Genomic DNA, 18061 nt, shown 5'->3' with positions numbered 1-18061 from the left:
AGTTATTTTGCTAGTATTTTGTTGAGGATTTTTGCTTATGGATGCAAAATTCATAAGGGATATTGGGGTCTTTGACTTTGTTATTAGTGTAAAGCTGGCCTCGAAATGAGTTAGAATTGTTCTCTTTTCTAATTTTTTGAAAGTTTGGGAAGGATTGGTGTTAATTCTCTTTTAAACTCTTGACCGAGTGAAGCCATCTTGTCCAGCATTTTTTTTTTTAATTGGGAGGTTTTTGATTACTGATGCAGTCTCTTTACCTGTTACAGATCTTTTACAATTTTCTATTTCTTTGTGTGTCACTTTTGGCAGTTTGTATGTTTCTAGGATTTTGTCCATTTCTTTGATGTGATCTAATTTTTTGGCATGCTATTGCTCATAGTACTATTGTAATCCTTTTTATTTCCATAAAAAGTAATGCCTCCACTTTATTTTGACTTTAGTTATTTGCATTTTCTTTCTCTGTCAGTCAAGCTAGATAGAGGCTTGTTAGTTTCATCAATTACGTCAGGAGTTTAAAGGTTGATTGGCTGATACGTCAGCTCCACTTTACTCAGTGGCTTTGAAACCGCATCCCTGAGAGTGAAAGCATCTTTATACTGTGTGGATACAGGGCAGAGAGGTCAGCATGGGGAATGGACCCAGGGAACTTCTCAGCAGAGAAGGACAAGCAGCTGCCTCAGGGCTGGAGAGGCTGTCCTTCCCAGGAGACTGTTTGCTTCTAAAAGGGACGTCAATCCTCAGGACACGTGGGGGTGGCAAAGCATGCAATAAAACTGAAGATAAACGAAAGGTAGGCCCAAATCCATTCATCTGGAAATTAAAATCCCCACCTCTGTTTTGATGAGCTAAAGGGGAAATCAACATTTCTAGAATTCACAGGCAAGGATCACAGCATCTGGCAGAGTGTAGGCGCAACTGGAGCTCTTCAGCTGCATTCCTTATGAGATCAGGAGGAGGAAGAGAAAGAAATGGAAGTTTTCAGGCCAAGATGGTAAAGAGCTCCACCTGGACTGTGAAGGAAGCATGTGCATCTGTGAGCTGCGAACAGGAAAGCTGCCTAGAAAACCCAGTGTCGGTGCTTTGAGATTGACGAGGAGAGAAGAAAGAAAAGCCCAGAGTAAGCATCAGGAATGGAAAGAGCCATCGCCCCAGAGACGGGGAGAGTTCTGGAAGTTACAGGAACATGCGGTGGAGGGCGGGAGTAGTCCCACCTGCGCCACTTGTAGCAACCTGTAACATTCTTGAATTCACCCCGCAGCAGCCTGGGACTACGGGGCACAGGGCCGTCCCGGGAGCCCCAGGGGGAGGGGGGCACAGCAGCTGCCCTGCGGGTCTCTGATCTGAGTGAGGACCCTCTCAGCAAACGAGAAGATGCCCATGCCCCACGGTCCAGCCAAGGCTGGCGCATGTGGGCTGTGCCCCCGCCATTGGGTTCAGGAGCTGAGGGCAGCATTGCCAGCATGTCGACTTAAGCCTGACCCGCCTGGCTTCTGCCGCAGGTTTCTGGCCGCCTGGGAGGACCTCACCCAGCAGACCCTGCTCCCCAGGGAGAGGACTCGGTGGGGCAGAGCGAGGAGGGGCGAATGGCCCCGGCCGCCTGGACACAGCCGTGCAGCGTCCCCAGCCCCAGAGGGCCGCGGGAGGGAGGCTGACGTCCTGTGTCCCTGCATCCCCAGATCCTGAAGTGTCTCCCGTGTCAAGCAGGAAACGGCAGGTGCCGAGAGAGGGCAGTGGCGGGCAGGGCAGATGCGGAGTTCGGGCCCTTCTTCAGGCGTTTCATGCAGGCCTGTGTTGGTGCTGCGGGCCCTGAGGGGGTGCGGGCTTGTGGGTGTCGGCGCAGCAGGTGCTGGAGGGGGGACATGGTGACCCCAGCGTGTGCTCGGTGAGGCAGGGGAGCCACGGAGGGCTTTGGGTGGAGGAGGGATGCAGTCTCAGGAGGCCGCGGGCCTCGGGGTTGGCTCTGAAGCTGTCTGCGGACTCGCAGGTGGAGGCTGTGGGAGTAGATCTGGGAGGGGGTCTTTGGTCAGAGGGCCCAGTGCCTGGACCTGGGGTCCCCTGAAGTGTCCCCATGTGCCCCAAGGCCTGAGCATTGTGTGGCTCTCAAGGGTCGTGGGGGGCCTGGGGGGCACAGCTGGCCTGAGGGCCCAGGGAGGAGCCACCGGGCAGGGGTTCTGGGTACAGCAGGAGGGGTGGCAGGGCCCTGCTGTGGTCCTGGGGGGTGGCACCCAAGCCAAGGCACTGGCTTCTTCGGTCCTCGGGGCCCCCACCCGTTGGCAGGACTCCTAGGACAGCCCCCCGGGCAGGGCTGCCCAGGCCACAGCGGGCCGGTGGTCAGCTCCGTGTGGCTGCCGCGGGCAGACTTGCTGGCTCCAGGCTCTGCTCTGAGGCCGGGTCTGTGCTGACAGACACAGGGAGGCTGTTTGCCTGCGAGCAGGAACACGGCCCCTCTGTCGGCACCTGGACCGCTGGCCCCACACAGACCCGCACTGTGCCCACCTCGTTCCCGCCGGGACCCTCCCTGCTGCAGCCCGGCCCTCCGGACAGTGGGGGAGAGGGAGGGGCGCCTGCTGCTGCCCGGCTGAGAAGGGGGGGCTGCCCAGGGCCGGGGGGGGCCATGCCACCCGGTGCTTGGCTGTCGCTTCAGCAGGGAGACCTCTCCCTGGGCGGGAGTTGTTTGTTCTCCGCGAAGTTCAGGCGGTAGGGCCCTGGGGCCACCCCAGCTCACAGGGCAGAGGCCGCCAGGCGAGGGTAATTAGCTTCACTTGTGCCCGCGGGGCCTCGGAATGGCCACTGTGGGCACCCCAGCCCTGGCTGCACCCCGGGGTGTGAGGCTGGGGGGGCGGGGCCGCAGAGCAGGGGAGGAGCCCCGCCCAGGCAGGAACAAAGGGCTTCTGTGCCCGCGTCTGGGCACTGGGCCTCGGGGCGGCACGAAGGTCCTGAGGCGGCTGCGGGCAGGGAGGAGGGCGGGGCCCGCCGGACGTGGGGGCACCGGCAGGGACTGGCAGCTTCCTCGTAGCCGTGCCAGGCACGCGGGGCTTTAGCTGCCCCTGGTGCCCGGGGCTGCCTGGAGAGGCCAGGAGAGTTGCTCCCAGGGACCCACCGCCCCCCAGGGCGCTTCCAGGACAGTGGGTGGCGCTGCCCGGCCCACGAGACTCCACTCACGCGGCCAGGCCCGGCTTTATTCGTCGGTGCCTGGGCGGCTCTAGTCCACATCCACGGCCGGGTGCGGCCACTCCCGGGAGCGGAAGTAGTCCTCCAGGTCCCGGAGGCTGACGGGGGGGAAGTAGGGGCCGATCCTCTTCCGGAGCCACCACTTGCCTGCGGCGGCGTGTGGGCCCCCAGGGCGGCTGAACTTGTACCTGTAGTGCTCTCCCCGCAGCCACCTGCAAGAGAGACCCCTCGTCAGGAGGCCCGCCCTCCACCTGTCGAGCTGCCGCTCCTCGGAGGTGATGCTGCCCGGGGAAGCCCCGGCCCCATTGCTGCCATGGCTGCCATGGGGACTGTGGGGGCTCCGGGGATGCCTGGGAAAGGGCCAGAGACTTGGCTCTACAGCCCGAAGGCAGCAAAGGGCACGCTTGGCCTTCTGGAGGCCCCTTCCCTCGGCGCAGGCCAGCAGGGCGCAAGAGAGGGGCTGGTCCAGAGCCTGGGGACCTTACCCCCGGGCACGTTTGCAGAGGCTCCAAGCAGGGCCCAGGGTGCCTGATCCGTCCAGGCCCTGAAAGGCCCCCGAGGAAGCAGTGGGCAGGTGTCCCGTCCAAGAGGCAAGTCCTACCTGGGGGGCGCCCTGCCCTCGAAAGGGTTGACGGCCAGTAGGGACAGAGCTGAGGCATCGTTGGCCAGGAGCTTGCCTGCCAGGTGGATGATCCACTCGTTGTGCTCGTAGGTCTGGGGGTGAGAGGAGGGGTGCAGGCTCTAGGCGCGCAGCCCAGTGCCAGGGGCCCCAGGATGAGCCCCTGCCTGGCCCTGGAGCTCCAGCTCCCGCCTGGTCACGCAGGTGCGGTCAGGGCCAGCCTCTCCCAGACGCTGGGCCCACACTCCCTGCCTGCTCCCGCCCGTCGGCCCACTGTCTAGACAGTTCATCTGGGGGACGGGCTCCCAGGGCACTGTGCTGTTCCCGCGTGGGGACGTGCTGGCCTCTCGGTGCTGTCGCCTGCCAGCCCTGGGGGCTTGTGGGAGGCATGGTCTTCCTGAGGCTGTGTCTCTCCAGGCAGGTGGGGCAGTGACAGCCCGAGCAGATGAGCGGGAGGACGAGGGGCCCCCAGGCCTGCTCTGGCACAAGCACGCGCCTGTGGACGTCCACCGTCCTACTGTTGGCTGCGCCGGTCCTGTCACTGCTGGAAGGGTTGGGGGAGCTGCAGACCCTGCTGCGAAGGTGTCCGGCAGTGTGGGGGCTCCACCTGTGGGCCCACGGCCGTCCAGACGCAGAGGCAGAGAACACAAAGGGGAATACCCAGGAGGGAGACACGGCCCGGGGGGGTGGGAGTTCCGTCCTGTGCACTGTGCCCCGCCTGCCGCTCTGGGGTGCAGTGCTGGAGATGAAGATCCCCCGCCGGTGCCCTGACACTGGCCCCACCTTCCTCTCCCAGGTCAGCCAGGCCCGGGGAGGGCACGGGAGGCAGTGACCTCACGCCCACCAGCCGGGCCGTGGGCGTCCCCGCCGAGGGCACTGCAGTCTCGGGAGCACAGCGGGAGGGGCAGGGCAGGGGAGGCCCCACCTGGAAGGCTGCGAACCACATGAGCCAGTCCAGGCGGTAGTGGTAGGGGGAGATGAGGCATGGCCGCCGCCCTGGGTCCCCCGGCTTGCACTTGAACTCATAGTCCTCCCACACGGCATCGGGCGAGCTGGCGTTGGGGGCAGCCGTGCCCTGTAGGATGACCTCCGTGCGCTCCTTGGTGATGCTGTGGGGAGACCGAGGCAGGGAGCTGCAGGCACATGAAGGTGGCCACTGTGCATCCACACCCTGGCTTCCTTGCTGAGCGGATCATGGTAAGGGGCTGCCCTGGAGGCGGGGGTGGCTCTCCCCCAGGGCCCGGGGTCCCACGTGCACACAGTGGACAGGGTGAGGGCAGGCTGCCCCTGTACCTTCCAAAGGCGCCGTACGTGTTGACGATCCTCAGAGGATTGAAGGAGGTGTTCATGATCTGGGTGGGACTCAGCAGGTTGAGGACCACGGGGACACTGAGCCAGGCCACCAGGGCAGCCAGTGCCAGGTGCACTGCCCGCCGCACCATGCAGCCTGGCAGGGGCAGAGGGGGGCGGTGGGGTCAGCTGCGTGCTCAGGCCTGGACCCTCGGCAGGGAGGACCCCCTGAGGTTCACAGGAGCCCAGGGAGGGGCCCCGCCCACAGCCCCTTGTTTCTAGGCCAGAACTCGCTAATGGGTGGGCGGTCCTGGTCCTGGGGAAAAGAGGCTTCTGTCCCCGCCTGGGGGGTCCACTCACCGTATCTCAGGGGGGCTAGGGCCCCTCGGGCAGCCTCCTCCTGCATCTTCAGGACTCGGTACTTCAGGCCACCAGGCCCAGAGGGAAACAAGAACCCCAGAGTTGCATCATCGAAACAGGCCACGCTGGGCACCATGGTCAGCCAGTTGAGGAAGCTCAGGTTCCCGCTGATGATAAGGATCACCTGCAGGGGATGGAGCAGGGCCTGAGTCCAGGCTGATGGAGCCCGGGCACCCCCTCCCAACCCCCCCCCACGGCAGACTGTGGAGCCTGGAGTTGAGCCTTTAGAACAGCACGCGCAGTGCCCCGGCCGACTGTTGGTACTGAGGGCCAGGCCCCTGTCCACCACAGGCTGCGTGCCCGTGTCCCCACCGGCGGGCCCCAAGGGTGTCGACCCCTCAGCTGATCTTGGGGCGGGTTCTTGCTCGAGCCTGGAGTGGGACCTGTGGACACCCGGGTTCTGGCCTCTTAGGCTGCCCCGTGCCTGCCCACAGGGCCGTGAGCTGGCGGGCTGTGCCGCTGTGCTCCGCTGACCGTCACCGGGTTCGGGTGTGGGCAGCCCTGGGGACCCGTGCTCGAGGCGGTGGTGGCAGGAGGAGGATGAGGCTCTGCTGCCCGGGTCTGGCTGGCCTGTCCTCCACAGCTCGCACCCCAGATGCGTCCACTGTGACCACGCAGGAGGCCGGCCTCCCGCACTCTGGGCACCGGGAGGTGGGGCTGCACAGGGCCTGGGAGTCCAGATGGGCCCGCCCGTGTCCCCGTTCCGCTGGGCTTGTCTACGGACTTGGCATGAGCTGGACGGTGGCAGTTCTCCTGTAAGGCTCGCTCCTGAAAGCGACTTAGCGTCTTGGTCGTAAGACTGGAGTCACAAAGCCTCAGAGCGGGTGGGGTGCCGACAGCTTGGGGGTCTCCTATGCCCCCCACCCGTTTGCCCGAGAGCTGCCGGCCGTCAGGGGCTGCGTCCCGGAGCCGCTGCCAGCCAGGCCTTTGGGGAACTTTGTCCGGGCAGCTGCACGTCTTGTAAGGTACTACAAGACTTAAAAATGACGTCTTTGGCCTGATTATGCCCCGGCCGTTGGGCGCCGGAGGGGGAGCAGAGGGGAGGCCGCGGCGCCCAGGCCCTATGCAGGCACCGGCTCTGATGCAGCCGGCCCAGTGAGCACGGGGCGGAGGCCCCCGTGAGGCGAGACGCCCTGGGGTGCAGCTCCCGGGGGATCAGGTGCCATGGGGCGGCAGGGACTCGGGAGCCTGGCGGGAGCGGGCAGGCGGCCTGTAGTCCTGGCAAATCTGCCGCCTTTCTCGTCAGGTTTCGTTGAAACAAACAATAAGATACACGCCCCGCCCCGCCCCGCTTACAGTTCAGTGGCTTTTGACAAATGTTGACCTTTGTGCAAATCACCATAAAGCCCAGAAGGTTCCACCCCAGACAGTCCCCTTGGTGCCTGTGACCTGTGGACGGACCTCTGCCGCCCGACACCCTGCCTGTTCCCAAACGTGGTGGGCATGGAGCTCTGGCGCCCAGGGTCTCCAGCCTGGGGTCCCGTGAGCCAGCGCGCAGGCGTCCACGGCCGCACATCACCTGCCCGTGCGTGTGCCTGCGGGACGCTGCAGCGGTCTCGGTGCGCCTCGAGGGAGCCCTGCCAGTGGGTCCTCGGGTGCCTGCCGGGCCCGGCCACCCTTTCACGCCAGCGGGTTCCTTGTGGTGTCTATAGAGGGAGAAACGTGCTTTTCACGAAGTTACAAGTTACCAATTTTTAAGAGCTTCGCCCTGGTGCTGTGTGTCCTGAGACGTTTGCACATCCGGGGTTCGGGGATGTTAGTGTCAGTGTCAGTCTGGTGTTACGTTCCGTGGAGGTGCTGCCTGAGTAGGAGTGGGGCTGAGGGCCCTTCCTCACGCGGCCTCCGCTGTGGGGCAGTAGCCGGCCCTGCCTGTGCCCAGGAGCGGCCCCAGGGGCGGCCCGGGGAGGCGGCTCCCGATGGCGCGGGAGTTGAAGCAGTTCCGGCATTCACCCGCTGTCGCGCGTGGCCGCAGGGGAAGCGGAGGCCGCGGTGGGACCGGTGAGCTGGGCTGCGGCTGCAGGAGGAACTTGGAGAAAAAGTTTGAGAAAATCGCCCCAGAGGCGAGAGGAGCTGGAGTGCCTGTGCGCGTGTCACCAAATGATGTACCTCGCAACAGGCCTGACCCTCAGGAGCCAGCAGAGCAGGCGGCCTCCTGCTTGGCGACAGGCAGGCGTGGCAGCGGCCTGCCTGCGGGGCATCGGAGTCTAACCTCCTGGCGCCCCGGCTTCCCCTTGGCCCTGGACGGCCCGATGACGCCGGGAGCCGGTCGGCCTCAGTTCTGTGCTCAGGCGACACAGCTGAGGCCCAGCCCCTTCACTCCCGAATTTTCATTACAGCCGGGTCCTGATCCTGGGAATCGGGAGGAATGCAAGGTCGCAGACGCCAACCTAATGAGGGTCTGGCAAGAGGAGCTGTGCTTTCGATGGCTCGTGTCAGTTTTATGGATTACGATGGCATTTTACGAGGTGTGACGTGAGATGCGTGGATTCATGGCTCTCCCAGGATTAATCTGGAAAACTAGTGTGCTTGGTCCTGAGTCCCCAGTAGTGACTTCTCATTCTTCAGTGTCTGCAACGCCCCAGCCTCCCTGAGGGGGCCCGGGCCGTGGTTGGTCCCGGCTGGCAGGCTGCTCTGGGCACACCGGGCTCTGCCCCGGCGGCTGCTGCGCGCTGCGTCCCTGGCCCTCCTCCTCCACTGGCGGGGGCAGCCGCCATCTCCCAGCGGCCCCGCCGTGCTGTTCGGCCCGTCTCTCCCACTGCGTCAGCAAGTGACGGGGGGTGGCGGGGGGGGACAGCATCCCTGAAGCTTGGCTCAGCCACCACCTCCCAGGAGTCCAGGCCGTCGGGCTGCTCTGCACCTCCTGACGACAGCGTGGTGCCGACTGGTGCTCCGTCGGGACCCCTTTCAGGACAAGCTGCTGTGCCGAGGGGCCGGGGGTCTTGCTGCAGCTCCCTCACTGCTCTGTAGCCCGACTGCAGCTGAGCCAGGGACCCCGCGCCCTTCCCCACAGCCCCCAGCGGGGTGCCTTCCTGAAGTCTGTTCTCAGTGCTGGGCCCACCCAGGCTGCCGGCTGCAGCACCCGCGTCGGCCCACGACAGCTGTGTCGGGGCCCACCCTCACCCCGACCGTCGTGCTGCTGGAAGAGCCAGCAGGGGCGCAGCCGGGGGCCAGCCTCTCCAGGTGTAACGAGCCCGACCTGTGCACGTACCGGGACACGGAGTCACCCCTGGCTCCTTGCTGACACCCCCGTGGAAACCCAGGCCCAAAGCCGCTCCTCTGGAAGGATGCTCGCTGGCCGAGAACGTTCATTCTTTATGTCCTCCTCGGGGGGGGGGGCGGGGGGGCGAGGAGCAGCACAGTAAGAGGCACGCCAGGCAAAGGCGGTTCGGTATTGCAGTGACGCACTGGTGCTTCGGAAGGCGGGCTTGAGGGAGGGGCGACAGACAGCAGTGCCAAGGGCTTCCCAGGCGACGGTATGGGAACTGCCCGGGGGAAGGGGCCCGGTGGGGCGGGAGGCTCACAGGACTCCAGGGGTCTCTCGTATCCCGGGATGAATCAAGGGAGATGCCCTCAGCATTTCTACTGGAAGATGGAAAAGGCAGGGAAGCTGGTCTGCAGAGCCTGGAAGGCACGGATGTGGGGGGCAGGGCGGTCACATGGTTTCTGTGCGGGAGGAGAGGCCTGGCTCGGCCCTGGGAACTGAGTGCAGCCAGCCAGTGGCCCGGTGTCAGCCCACGCGCCAGGCCTTCCTGAGTTCCATCTGCAAACACCCAGCAGGGAGGCCGGGACAGAGGCAGGCCCCAGATACCCTGTCCAGGGGGTCCCATCTGCCTCCCTGGAACATGCCGGTCACACACTCGGCACCTTCCTTCCACTTCCACCGAGTCGAGCCTGGCTGGTGAACTTGGGGGTTTGTCAAGACTCGGCCGCGGACCAGGGCTCCTTCATTCCCAACAAAGCTGGGAAAGGCCATGGCTGTGCTGCAGGATCACTCAGTGACCCTGGGGACACTGTGCACGCAGAGCGCCGGCTTCTCAAGGCTGAAGGGCCCGACAGGAGGAAGCAGCGCTGCAGCTGGACGGGGGGCAGACCCAGGCCAGCCCCTGCTCTCCCCGGAGGTATTCAGCAGCCCTCAGCTCAGGAAGCACCCCTGGGAGGGCAGCGCTTCGATGCCGGGAAGGTCGAGGCGGCTGGCTGGTGCTGCGCTGGGGAGGAAGCATGCAGGCCGTAGCTGCGGGGATGGCCTGGGTGCCCTCAAGTCTGCTGGCCACTGGGTCATGGGCCCTGGAAGCTCCCACAGGGTGCGGGTGGAGACCCAGGCGGAGGCCCCGAGGGACCCTCGAGTAGCTGAGCTGCTCGGCAGAGTGAGGGACACAGCTTCCAGACCCTCCCAGCAGCCCATGGGGCCGGTGTCCTGTCAAGATTTGCAGACAAGCAAGCCACAGCTGGAAGGGAGAAGGCTTATAGGAACAGAGTCAGGTATAGGAGAAAACTTGAAAGTACTAGATAAGGACTTTAGGATAACTGCTGCGAATAAAATCCGGCATCTACAAGAAGATGTCACCATAAACAAGAGAAATAAGAAAACTTTAACCACATGCACGTGCAGAGTTGGAAGAGGTCGCGTACGACATGGAGCAGTTGCTGCACTGACTTTGGATGCGATTCCATAACAGCAAAGTCCACACGAGCGAGGGGGTGGAGCCCTAAGTGCTTTCTTTTTTTTTTTTTTTTTTTTTTACTTATTTATGATAGTCACAGAGAGAGAGAGAGAGAGAGAGAGAGAGGCAGAGACACAGGCAGAGGGAGAAGCAGGCTCCATGCACCGGGAGCCTGATGTGGGATTCGATCCCGGGTCTCCAGGATCGCGCCCTGGGCCAAAGGCAGGCGCCAAACCGCTGCGCCACCAAGGGATCCCCCTAAGTGCTTTCTGAACCGATGCGCAGACCGAAGCTGGATGGGGTGCAGGATGCCCGAGAGCCTGTGCGTGTCCCAGAAGGGGGGGGTGGCAGACAAAACAGGACACGCACCCCGATCACAGCAGCCTACGAAAACCCCACCAGGTGCACCAACCGACTGCACAAACGGTGGGAAAGAAGAACCACAGGCAGGTGGAGGACAGTCACTGGGCGAGCCGGGATGAGCCCCGGGGTCTCCCGCAGGGGCCCAGCGCACTCTTGGCTGAGAGGAGAACACCGCCGGCCCCAGCACGTGCTGGAGAAAACGTCCCTGAAGGTGGTGGTCGAGGGAAGGACAGGGGTCCCTGGGGGGACAGGTCTGTTCCCAGGAGCCCAGTCCGGAAGGCACATCTGCTCATGAATAATTTGTTTTTAAAGATCTGTATTTATGAGAGCGAGAACAGTGCATGTGCAAGCAGGGGGGCATGGGTTTCGGGCTGGAGCCCGGGGATGCAGGGGTGCACACTCGGAGCCCTCATCAGGCGCACATGGCTGCGTCCCACCGGCCCCCTCCCCCATCTGTCTGGATGGTAGTTATTTATTAAGAAAAAGGGAATTTGGTGCGGAGTGCCTGGCCCCAGCGCGCCGAGGGGATGCTGTCTGTCTTGCGTTACTGCGCTGCTGCGGCCTCTCCTGAAGGGGGCCAAGCGCGTGGTCTCTGTCTACAGGGCCGTGGAGCGTGACTGGCCTGTGGGGCACCGTGCGGGCTGCCCGAGACCACATGTGGGACGGGGTGTGTGGGTGGTGCCTGTGGCCCGCGTGATGCCACGGACCTGCAGAGGAGGGGACGGGCTTCCAGAACTCCGGAGCTGGGCTCGCGGTGCCTGAGGCCACAAACACACGTGCCTGTGGGCGACTCACCCCGGGCAGTGATCCCGGGCCCCGCCGCTGGCATGTGGCTCAGGGGCTGGGGGGGCAGCTGTGTCGGTTGCTGTGGTGGCGGCCCTCACTGTGACCTGGTGCTAAGCGGCCGACGTCGGAGTGGCTCTGGGACCTAGGACCAGTCTGCACCGATGCCGCGCCACTCGCCTGGCGATACCTGTGATACCCGCCCCCACCCTGGGATGGCCGTCTGGCCACTGCCCCTCCCGCTCTGTCCCCTAGGCTCTGTGCTTGGCCTCAGGGTGGGGGCGGCCCCGGCCTGGCAGTGCCGCTCCCCGAAGGCTCTCATGGGCACCTCTTCCCGTACACAGCACACCTGTGGCCTCACAGGACCTTCAGGACAGCTGTGTAAATGGAGTGTAGGACACGAGCGTGTACACATCCTCAACCCTCTCCCGAAGGAATGGACGGAAACAAACAGATCCAGAGGTTTTCCTTGGGGTGCTGGGTTCCCACGCTGCAGCGCTCCCAGAGCGGCCCACCCACCGCACAGCCGCTGGCCCCTGGGGAGCCAAGCTCCTGCCTCGACACTGCCCTGCAGCCCCCGCGCCCGAGACCCTCCACGTCCTGGGAGGGGGCTCTCCTGCCCTGCGTTGGGCACGGCATGGCCCCCGTGGGAGCACTGAGCCCTCGGGGGACGAAAGGCAAGTGGGTGGGTGGGGCTTCTGTAACATCCAGAAGGCTGCGGGTGGGCACAGTCCCCCTGTGGCCGTCCGTCCCCGGCCGTGTTCCCCACCACCCACCGCCACCCACCCTGGCAGCAGGGCCCAGGCTGGCTCAGGACCTGGCCATGTGGCGGGAGCCTCCCCGTGCAGTGGACACTGGTGCCCAGATGGGGCTCAGACTTGCTGCCGAGCGGTCCAGTCAGCCGGTGCGCCCTGGAGCAGAAGCACGCGCACGAGAGCCGGCCTGGTGGTCAGGTCAGTGCCTCTCGTCCCCCTTTCCAGGAGCTGAGCCCGTTACATCTGCTCCAGCAGCACAGACTTCTTCACTGATTCAGGTGACCGGACAGTTTGCTTCTAGTTAGCACTTGTCGGAGCCGAGCTTTGGGTTTTGGGGAGAAAAAGCCCTCGGTGGGAAATGATCCCCAGAGCCAGGCAGACGTACAGCCTAGAGACGGTCCCAGGTGGGCCACAGCCGGAGGGGCAGCCAGGGCATGGGCTAACACCCCGCACACCCAAGTGCGCTGCTCGGTCACCGTGGCGACCATGAGCCGAGTGGACCCGCGTTCCTGGCCCGGCTCTGCAGGGTCCTCGGAGGTGCCTTGGAATCGGGACGGTCGAGGAGGGTCCAGCCTGAGGTGGTGCTCGCGCTGCTGACGCTGTCGGGGCTGCCTCCTGGTGGCTTGGGCTGAGGGCGCGGGGCGGGTATGGCGCCCAGCACTCTGCCCGCCTGGGGGGCCCCTCAGGGTGTTCGGAGCAGCGAAGGGGACTCTGACAGTTCCACGGACACACGTCATTGTACCTCTGCCCAAGCCCAGAGGACACAATGTCGGGTGATGGTGAAGAAACCGTACGTCACCTGATGAGGAAGTGTCCACCTGGACTTGTTAGTTGTAAGCGATATGTCCCGTGGATGCAAAAGTTCACCACGTGGGGACCCTCTACACCCTGTACTCAGTTTTCCTGTAAATCTAAAACTGCCCTAAAAAAGACTATTAAACAGAACAGCTAAAGCATCGGAGGAGCAGGAGCACGCGTTCCCCCGCAAGAAACCCTGTGTGCAACCGATGAAGCAGAAGAGGAAAGGGGGTGGTGAGAACAGCTAAAAGGAACAAAAGAAAACACAAAGCTAGGGAAGCAAGCCCAAAATGGCACTTGAGCCGTGTGCCCCGCCGCCGTGGCATGTGGCCCTGTGCCTGGGAAAACCTTTGCTGCTAGGGTGGCCTCGGGAGCAGCAGGAACCCGGCTTCTCTGACACCCCTGGGGCCTCCTGCCCTTGCCACGCCCGGCGGGGTGGAAGCTCCCCCACCAACAGCCACGCAGACGCGACCCACGCTGGCAGGTTCATCCCAGGGACCACAGGGACCACAGGGAGGACGCAGTGCAGCAGGCAGTCACGTGACCGAGGGCGTGGCCGTGGCTCAGCAGGTTAGCGCCTTACGGGAGCCCGCGTGCTTTCTCGGGCAGGCCGCAGGCAGCCATTTAACCGCGTCACTCACCCCTCAACACTCAACATACCCAGAGCAGCTGGGGGCAGACAGGCTTGACGGGGTGGCCGCCGACAAACCAACCTGGGCCGCGGGATGTGCGCGCTTCAGGAGCCCGGGCACCACCCGGGGCAGACCGGCAGCCGTGAACGTCCACAGAAATGGTGCCCGGCCTGGATCCAGCCCGTGTGTGAAACCCCCTCCTGCGCGCACCACCCGGCCACTGCAGGGGTGACCTCTGTGGTCTCAGCCGGGGGACAGTCCGTGAAGGGGGGGCCCTTCCCGTTGGATCCCACACTGCGCCCCCTGCCGGCAGGCCGTCACCCCCTGCAGCAGCCGACACCACGGCCACGAACACGACAGCATGGTGGGCGAGGAGGCGAGGCAAGAGGGGCTCACAGGCTGCAGGGACAAGCCATGCCCGCCTGGGACACGGGCCCCCAGCACACATACCCGCGGCGGGCTCACGTCTAATGACACAAACCTAGAAATGCCCCCGGATGCCTGTTGATAGAGCAAGAGAGGAGCCAGCTGTAGGGCGTGTGCGTGGAACACGGTCACGGAGGGGGCGCGGCCCGAGCAGAGCGGCCTCACCCCACCCTGACTGCTCCATGGACATGGGCTCTGCGGCAGCACAGCGGCCCGGCTGCCGGGGAATTGGCCACAAGGTGCGCGGGTGCCTCGGCCTGAAGGTGTGGGGTTCGCGCTCAGTACACGCTCGCGGTGCAGGTCTCTCCGGCGCGCCGCCCCCGGGACCACCTGGACGACGTGGGGGAGTTCAAACCCCGACAGTGTTTCTTGGGACCCGAGAAGTAGACCCTGAAGTCCAGGGAAGGGAGAGGCCAGAGATGGTAGCGGCCTGGAGAAGCGGGTGGGGGAGCCTCTGCCCCCGGGAGCAGGCCTGGTTCCAGGGACCAAAGCGCTTCCGGCGCAGGATGGGGGCTGACGGCGGCTGCGCACCCCGAGCTGAGGCTTGGGCGGTTGTCCATGCGGAACCACCCCCGCCAGCCCCTTCCTCAGAGACCCGATTCGCCGCAGCTGGACAACTGACACGTGAGGAAAGAACCCACCTCGGGGGCTTGCCTGGCGGAAGCGGGGAGGAGCGTGCCCTGGGCCACTCCGTCCTCCCAGCAGACTCTCATCTCGGGGACGCAGGTACAGGGGCGACCCTCAATCGGCGCGGGCTCACCTGGAACAGGATCTGTAAGGCCCCATGCAGGACGCACATCCGCCGGCCCAGGAAGATGAAGAAAGGCACCACGAGCTCCACGAAGTGGTTGCCGAGCGTCTCCCCACGATGGACCCACCATGGGGACTGGTGCAGGAAGTAGGCCACGGGGTTGGGCACCGGCTGTGTCTGGGGGACAGGAGAAGGCCCGTGAGCCTGGCCGTCCCCCGAGAGCAGGGGGTTTCTGGGGAAGGGGATGTCGGGGAGCATCCCGGCTGGGGGAAGCCAGCCCCGGGGTGGGGAGGGTGGTGCAACCAAGGGTCCCAGATTCCCGGGGTGCACACTCCTGCCCCTGCCGGGTCTCCTGTGATCCTACACTGACCCTTGGGGGCACACTGAACGTCCTGGGGACTGATGAGCTCGGGTCTGTCCTGGGCAACGGGATGGCCACACGTTGGGAGGTTTCCGCTGGGAGGCTGGTGGGAGCTGGGGTTCCGGGCCTGTGTGTGTTCCTGGGCGTGGCCCCCGTGCGGGGTGGGAATGGCATGTCCCAGGAGGCCTGCGTGTTGACTCAGCCGTGGAGTTGGCCGCCCTAGGGCCCAGCTGACAGGCCCTGCACCTCCGACCACGGGGGCCCTGACCCCCCGGCTCCCCAACCTGGAGGGGAGCGCCCCAGCCCCGCTGCAGCTCCACGGAGTCTACACCGCCGCGGGGGGGCGCCCAGCATGGCCCCACCCCCACCCACTGCAAGGCAAGCCCAAGTGGGGAGCCCGGCCCGGGGAGCGGCCTCGCTGCTTTTCTCGCTGCTGTGGGGTCTGAACACAAGCCTCCTCCCGAGGACTCCAACCGCAGTGCGGTCCCCTGCTCCCCAGCATGGCCCGGGTGCTCCCCCCCCCCCCGACAAGGAGGCACCTGCGCTGCTGTCGTGAGGCAGGGTGGGGACCGCTGGTCCAAGCGCACGGAGCCTGCTGCGGCTGCGCAGGGTGGCGGGAGCGGGTAATGGCACAGGAGTCACGCACAGCACACCCCGTGGCTGACCGTGTGCTTGCCGCCCCGTCGGAACTGGAGGTGGCTCCAGGCGGGACGGCTGCTGCGGAAGGGCCACTGTCCCGGGCAGGAGAGTCCACGGCCACATCTCACCTGGACGGTTTCTGACCCACAGTAAAGTCACACTAGCAAAGAACATCCCCGGATGCTGCGCTTCTTGCCCGTCCTTCCTCTTCCTCCAACGGGAGAGACCAGCGTGTGGCGACCACCGGGGGTGGGGACCCTGGTGACCCGCGGCCCGACCCAGTGTGCTCAGTGAAAGACGCCCCTGGGCCGTGTTGCTTGCAGCCCCCACGATCTCCAGCCGCTTGTCTGTCCCGTGTCCCTCCTGGGGGTCTGGGGCACGTGGCCCCACCGGGACGCCCACAGAGGTGATGGGGACTGTCCTAGGGGGTGGCGGCCAGCCCTGCCCCGCGCCTTGAGCCTGTGACCTAACTGGCCTCCTACGTTCCAGCGGCTGCTGACGGATGTCGCCCGGAGCTGTCCTTCCTTGTCGCTGTGCGTTCACTTGGTGCCACCACAAGGTCACGGAGTCCTCTAGCCTGTGCATCTGCTCGTGGGCACAAGGCTCGGAGTCTTCACCCCCCATAGCACTTTTAGGGGCTCCCCTACCTCCTGACACCAAGGATGCTCCAGGGTCCCGTGAGCCTCTTCCCGCTGCGGCGCGGGGTGCATGTTTCTCTGAGCTCTGGTCCCTGCAGTGGGAGGAAGCCAGCCTGGACCCAAGGGTCGCTGTCTCAGGGTCCCTCGGGGGCAGAACATGGCGTGACTGCGGGTCAGCCGCCCTGCGCACACGCCAGCCTCGCTCACGGGGCTCTGTGTGCCCCTGGGTTCTGAGCAGCTTCCGCAGCACCGGGTGGCAGGTGGCTGGCCGCTCCCAGTCGGCTGCACTGAGTCCCCCAGCCAGGGCGCCCCGGGTTGGAGCTGTGGCTGCCACTCGGTGGACCAGATGCGTAGCGGCGGACACGTGGGCGGAGTGCAGTGTGGGTCCCTGTGGCGCGGCCCACCACTGTCCCACGGGGTCCTCCAGAAGGCAGCCCCCGTCCTACAGCCTGGAGAGTGGGCTGGCCTGAGCGGCTGGCACGCACTGAGGTTTTGGTGCCAGCTGCGCGGACGAGGCTCCTGCTGGGCATGGGGGTGTGTCAGGGCTGCCTCGCTCACGGCTGCGTGGGTGACGGGAGCAGACACAAGGGCACAGATAAGGACGTGGCGAGAGGATGGGTTTCTCTGGACTTTGGCGCGGCCCTACTCCAGACGTCAGTGCCCAGCGGGGGTCACCTGCTCCCCCGGGGCTGCGGGTCCCAGCGATAGCCATCCATCGTCCAGGACTTCGCGGGACGGGCAGGTCCTGCTACTGGACAGCGACTCGCAGTGCTCGCTTGGAGCCACGGGAGGGAAGCCAAGCTCCTGCCTGGATCCAGCTCCTGTGTCCTTCCTGCTTCCTGCCCAGGGAGCAGGCGTGGGCCCTGGGCCGCACGTGTCCATGACCTCTGCGACCTCCGCCAGCTGGCGCCTGGGGCAGGGCTGCCCCCAGCCGGGGCCTCTTCTCTGGGAGCCTCATCCCTGGGATGAGGGGGCATGGAAGGGACCCGGCGTGCAGCGCAGCTGATACCGCCTCCAGGTCTCGCCGCGGGAGCCTGGACGGAAGAGCTGCGACAGCCATGGCCTGGGGCTGAGGACACCAGGATTTTGGGGAGAAGAAGAGAACCCTAATTTGTAATCTGCGTGGGACAGCTGCGGTCTGCCTTCGCTCATGTGCGAGACGCCAGAGACCTCACTGGAAGCCCCCAGCTGACCGCCAGGGAACAGCTGGGTGACCGTGGGGGGCCCGGCCGGAGTCCTGGGGTGACGGGCTGTGCCCTCTGCACAGACATGGCCTCGCTGCACCCAGAAGCGAGGGCAGAGGCCAGGTGACTGGCGCTCGCCGCCTCCCGTGACGTGCAGGCCTTGGAAGGATGGCCCCACTCGCCGAGGGACTCGCTCCTCTGCACGGCCGGGGGCGGTCCTGAGCCCGGGACAGAGTTTTATTTCTATTTGCGCTGAAGCTGGAAAAAAACACCGGGTCATAAAGCCCGGCTGTAAACCCTGGAAGTGGCGCCTGGAACATCGCACCCCGTAAAGCAGGGAAGGAGGCTGGTGCCTCCTCTGGCAGGATGCACGGCCACGCGCACCGTTGCTGCAGCTGCCAGGGGAGTGGGCCCGAGCCTCCCACGCTGGTTCCTCCAAGAGGAGGCGCTTTGAGAACAGACAAACATGAGGAAAACCCGGACGGTGATAAAACCAGTCTCGGGACTGGGGACAGCAGCGTCCCTTCGTGGTGCTTCCAACGCCCTGCCTTCCAGGCCTCGGGGACAAGT

The 18061-nt window shown here is 64.8% G+C and overlaps 1 protein-coding gene and 1 non-coding gene across 3 annotated transcripts in view; both read right to left on the bottom strand.

The window, feature by feature from the left end:
- Nucleotides 1-373: 373 nt before the first annotated feature.
- LMF1 (lipase maturation factor 1) overlaps nt 374-18061 on the bottom strand; it is an 82892-nt gene continuing 65204 nt past the window's right edge. The window contains exons 1-6 of one of the 2 annotated variants that reach the window (XM_038540862.1): nt 15040-15374; nt 14679-14846; nt 5441-5624; nt 4716-4899; nt 3773-3885; nt 374-3383 (exon numbers count right to left, since the gene is read on the bottom strand). In XM_038540862.1, coding sequence (XP_038396790.1) covers nt 2722-3383; nt 3773-3885; nt 4716-4899; nt 5441-5624; nt 14679-14846; nt 15040-15204 — 1476 coding nt within the window. In that variant the 5' untranslated portion in view covers nt 15205-15374 and the 3' untranslated portion in view covers nt 374-2721. Of the gene's footprint in view, nt 3384-3772; nt 3886-4715; nt 4900-5083; nt 5238-5440; nt 5625-14678; nt 14847-15039; nt 15375-18061 lie in introns of those variants that run through there. The other variant, XM_038540861.1, reaches the window with a different exon arrangement.
- On the bottom strand, nt 13764-13892 carry MIR8877 (microRNA mir-8877). Its single transcript, NR_128833.1, has one exon. It is a non-coding gene; the product is annotated as a microRNA mir-8877 (primary transcript).

This window comes from Canis lupus, chromosome 6, assembly GCF_011100685.1.
Source record: "Canis lupus familiaris isolate Mischka breed German Shepherd chromosome 6, alternate assembly UU_Cfam_GSD_1.0, whole genome shotgun sequence".
Taxonomy (NCBI): Eukaryota; Metazoa; Chordata; class Mammalia; order Carnivora; family Canidae; genus Canis; species Canis lupus.
The sequence above is the reverse complement of the archived record's forward strand: the minus strand, read 5'-3'. Positions and strand labels throughout refer to the sequence as shown.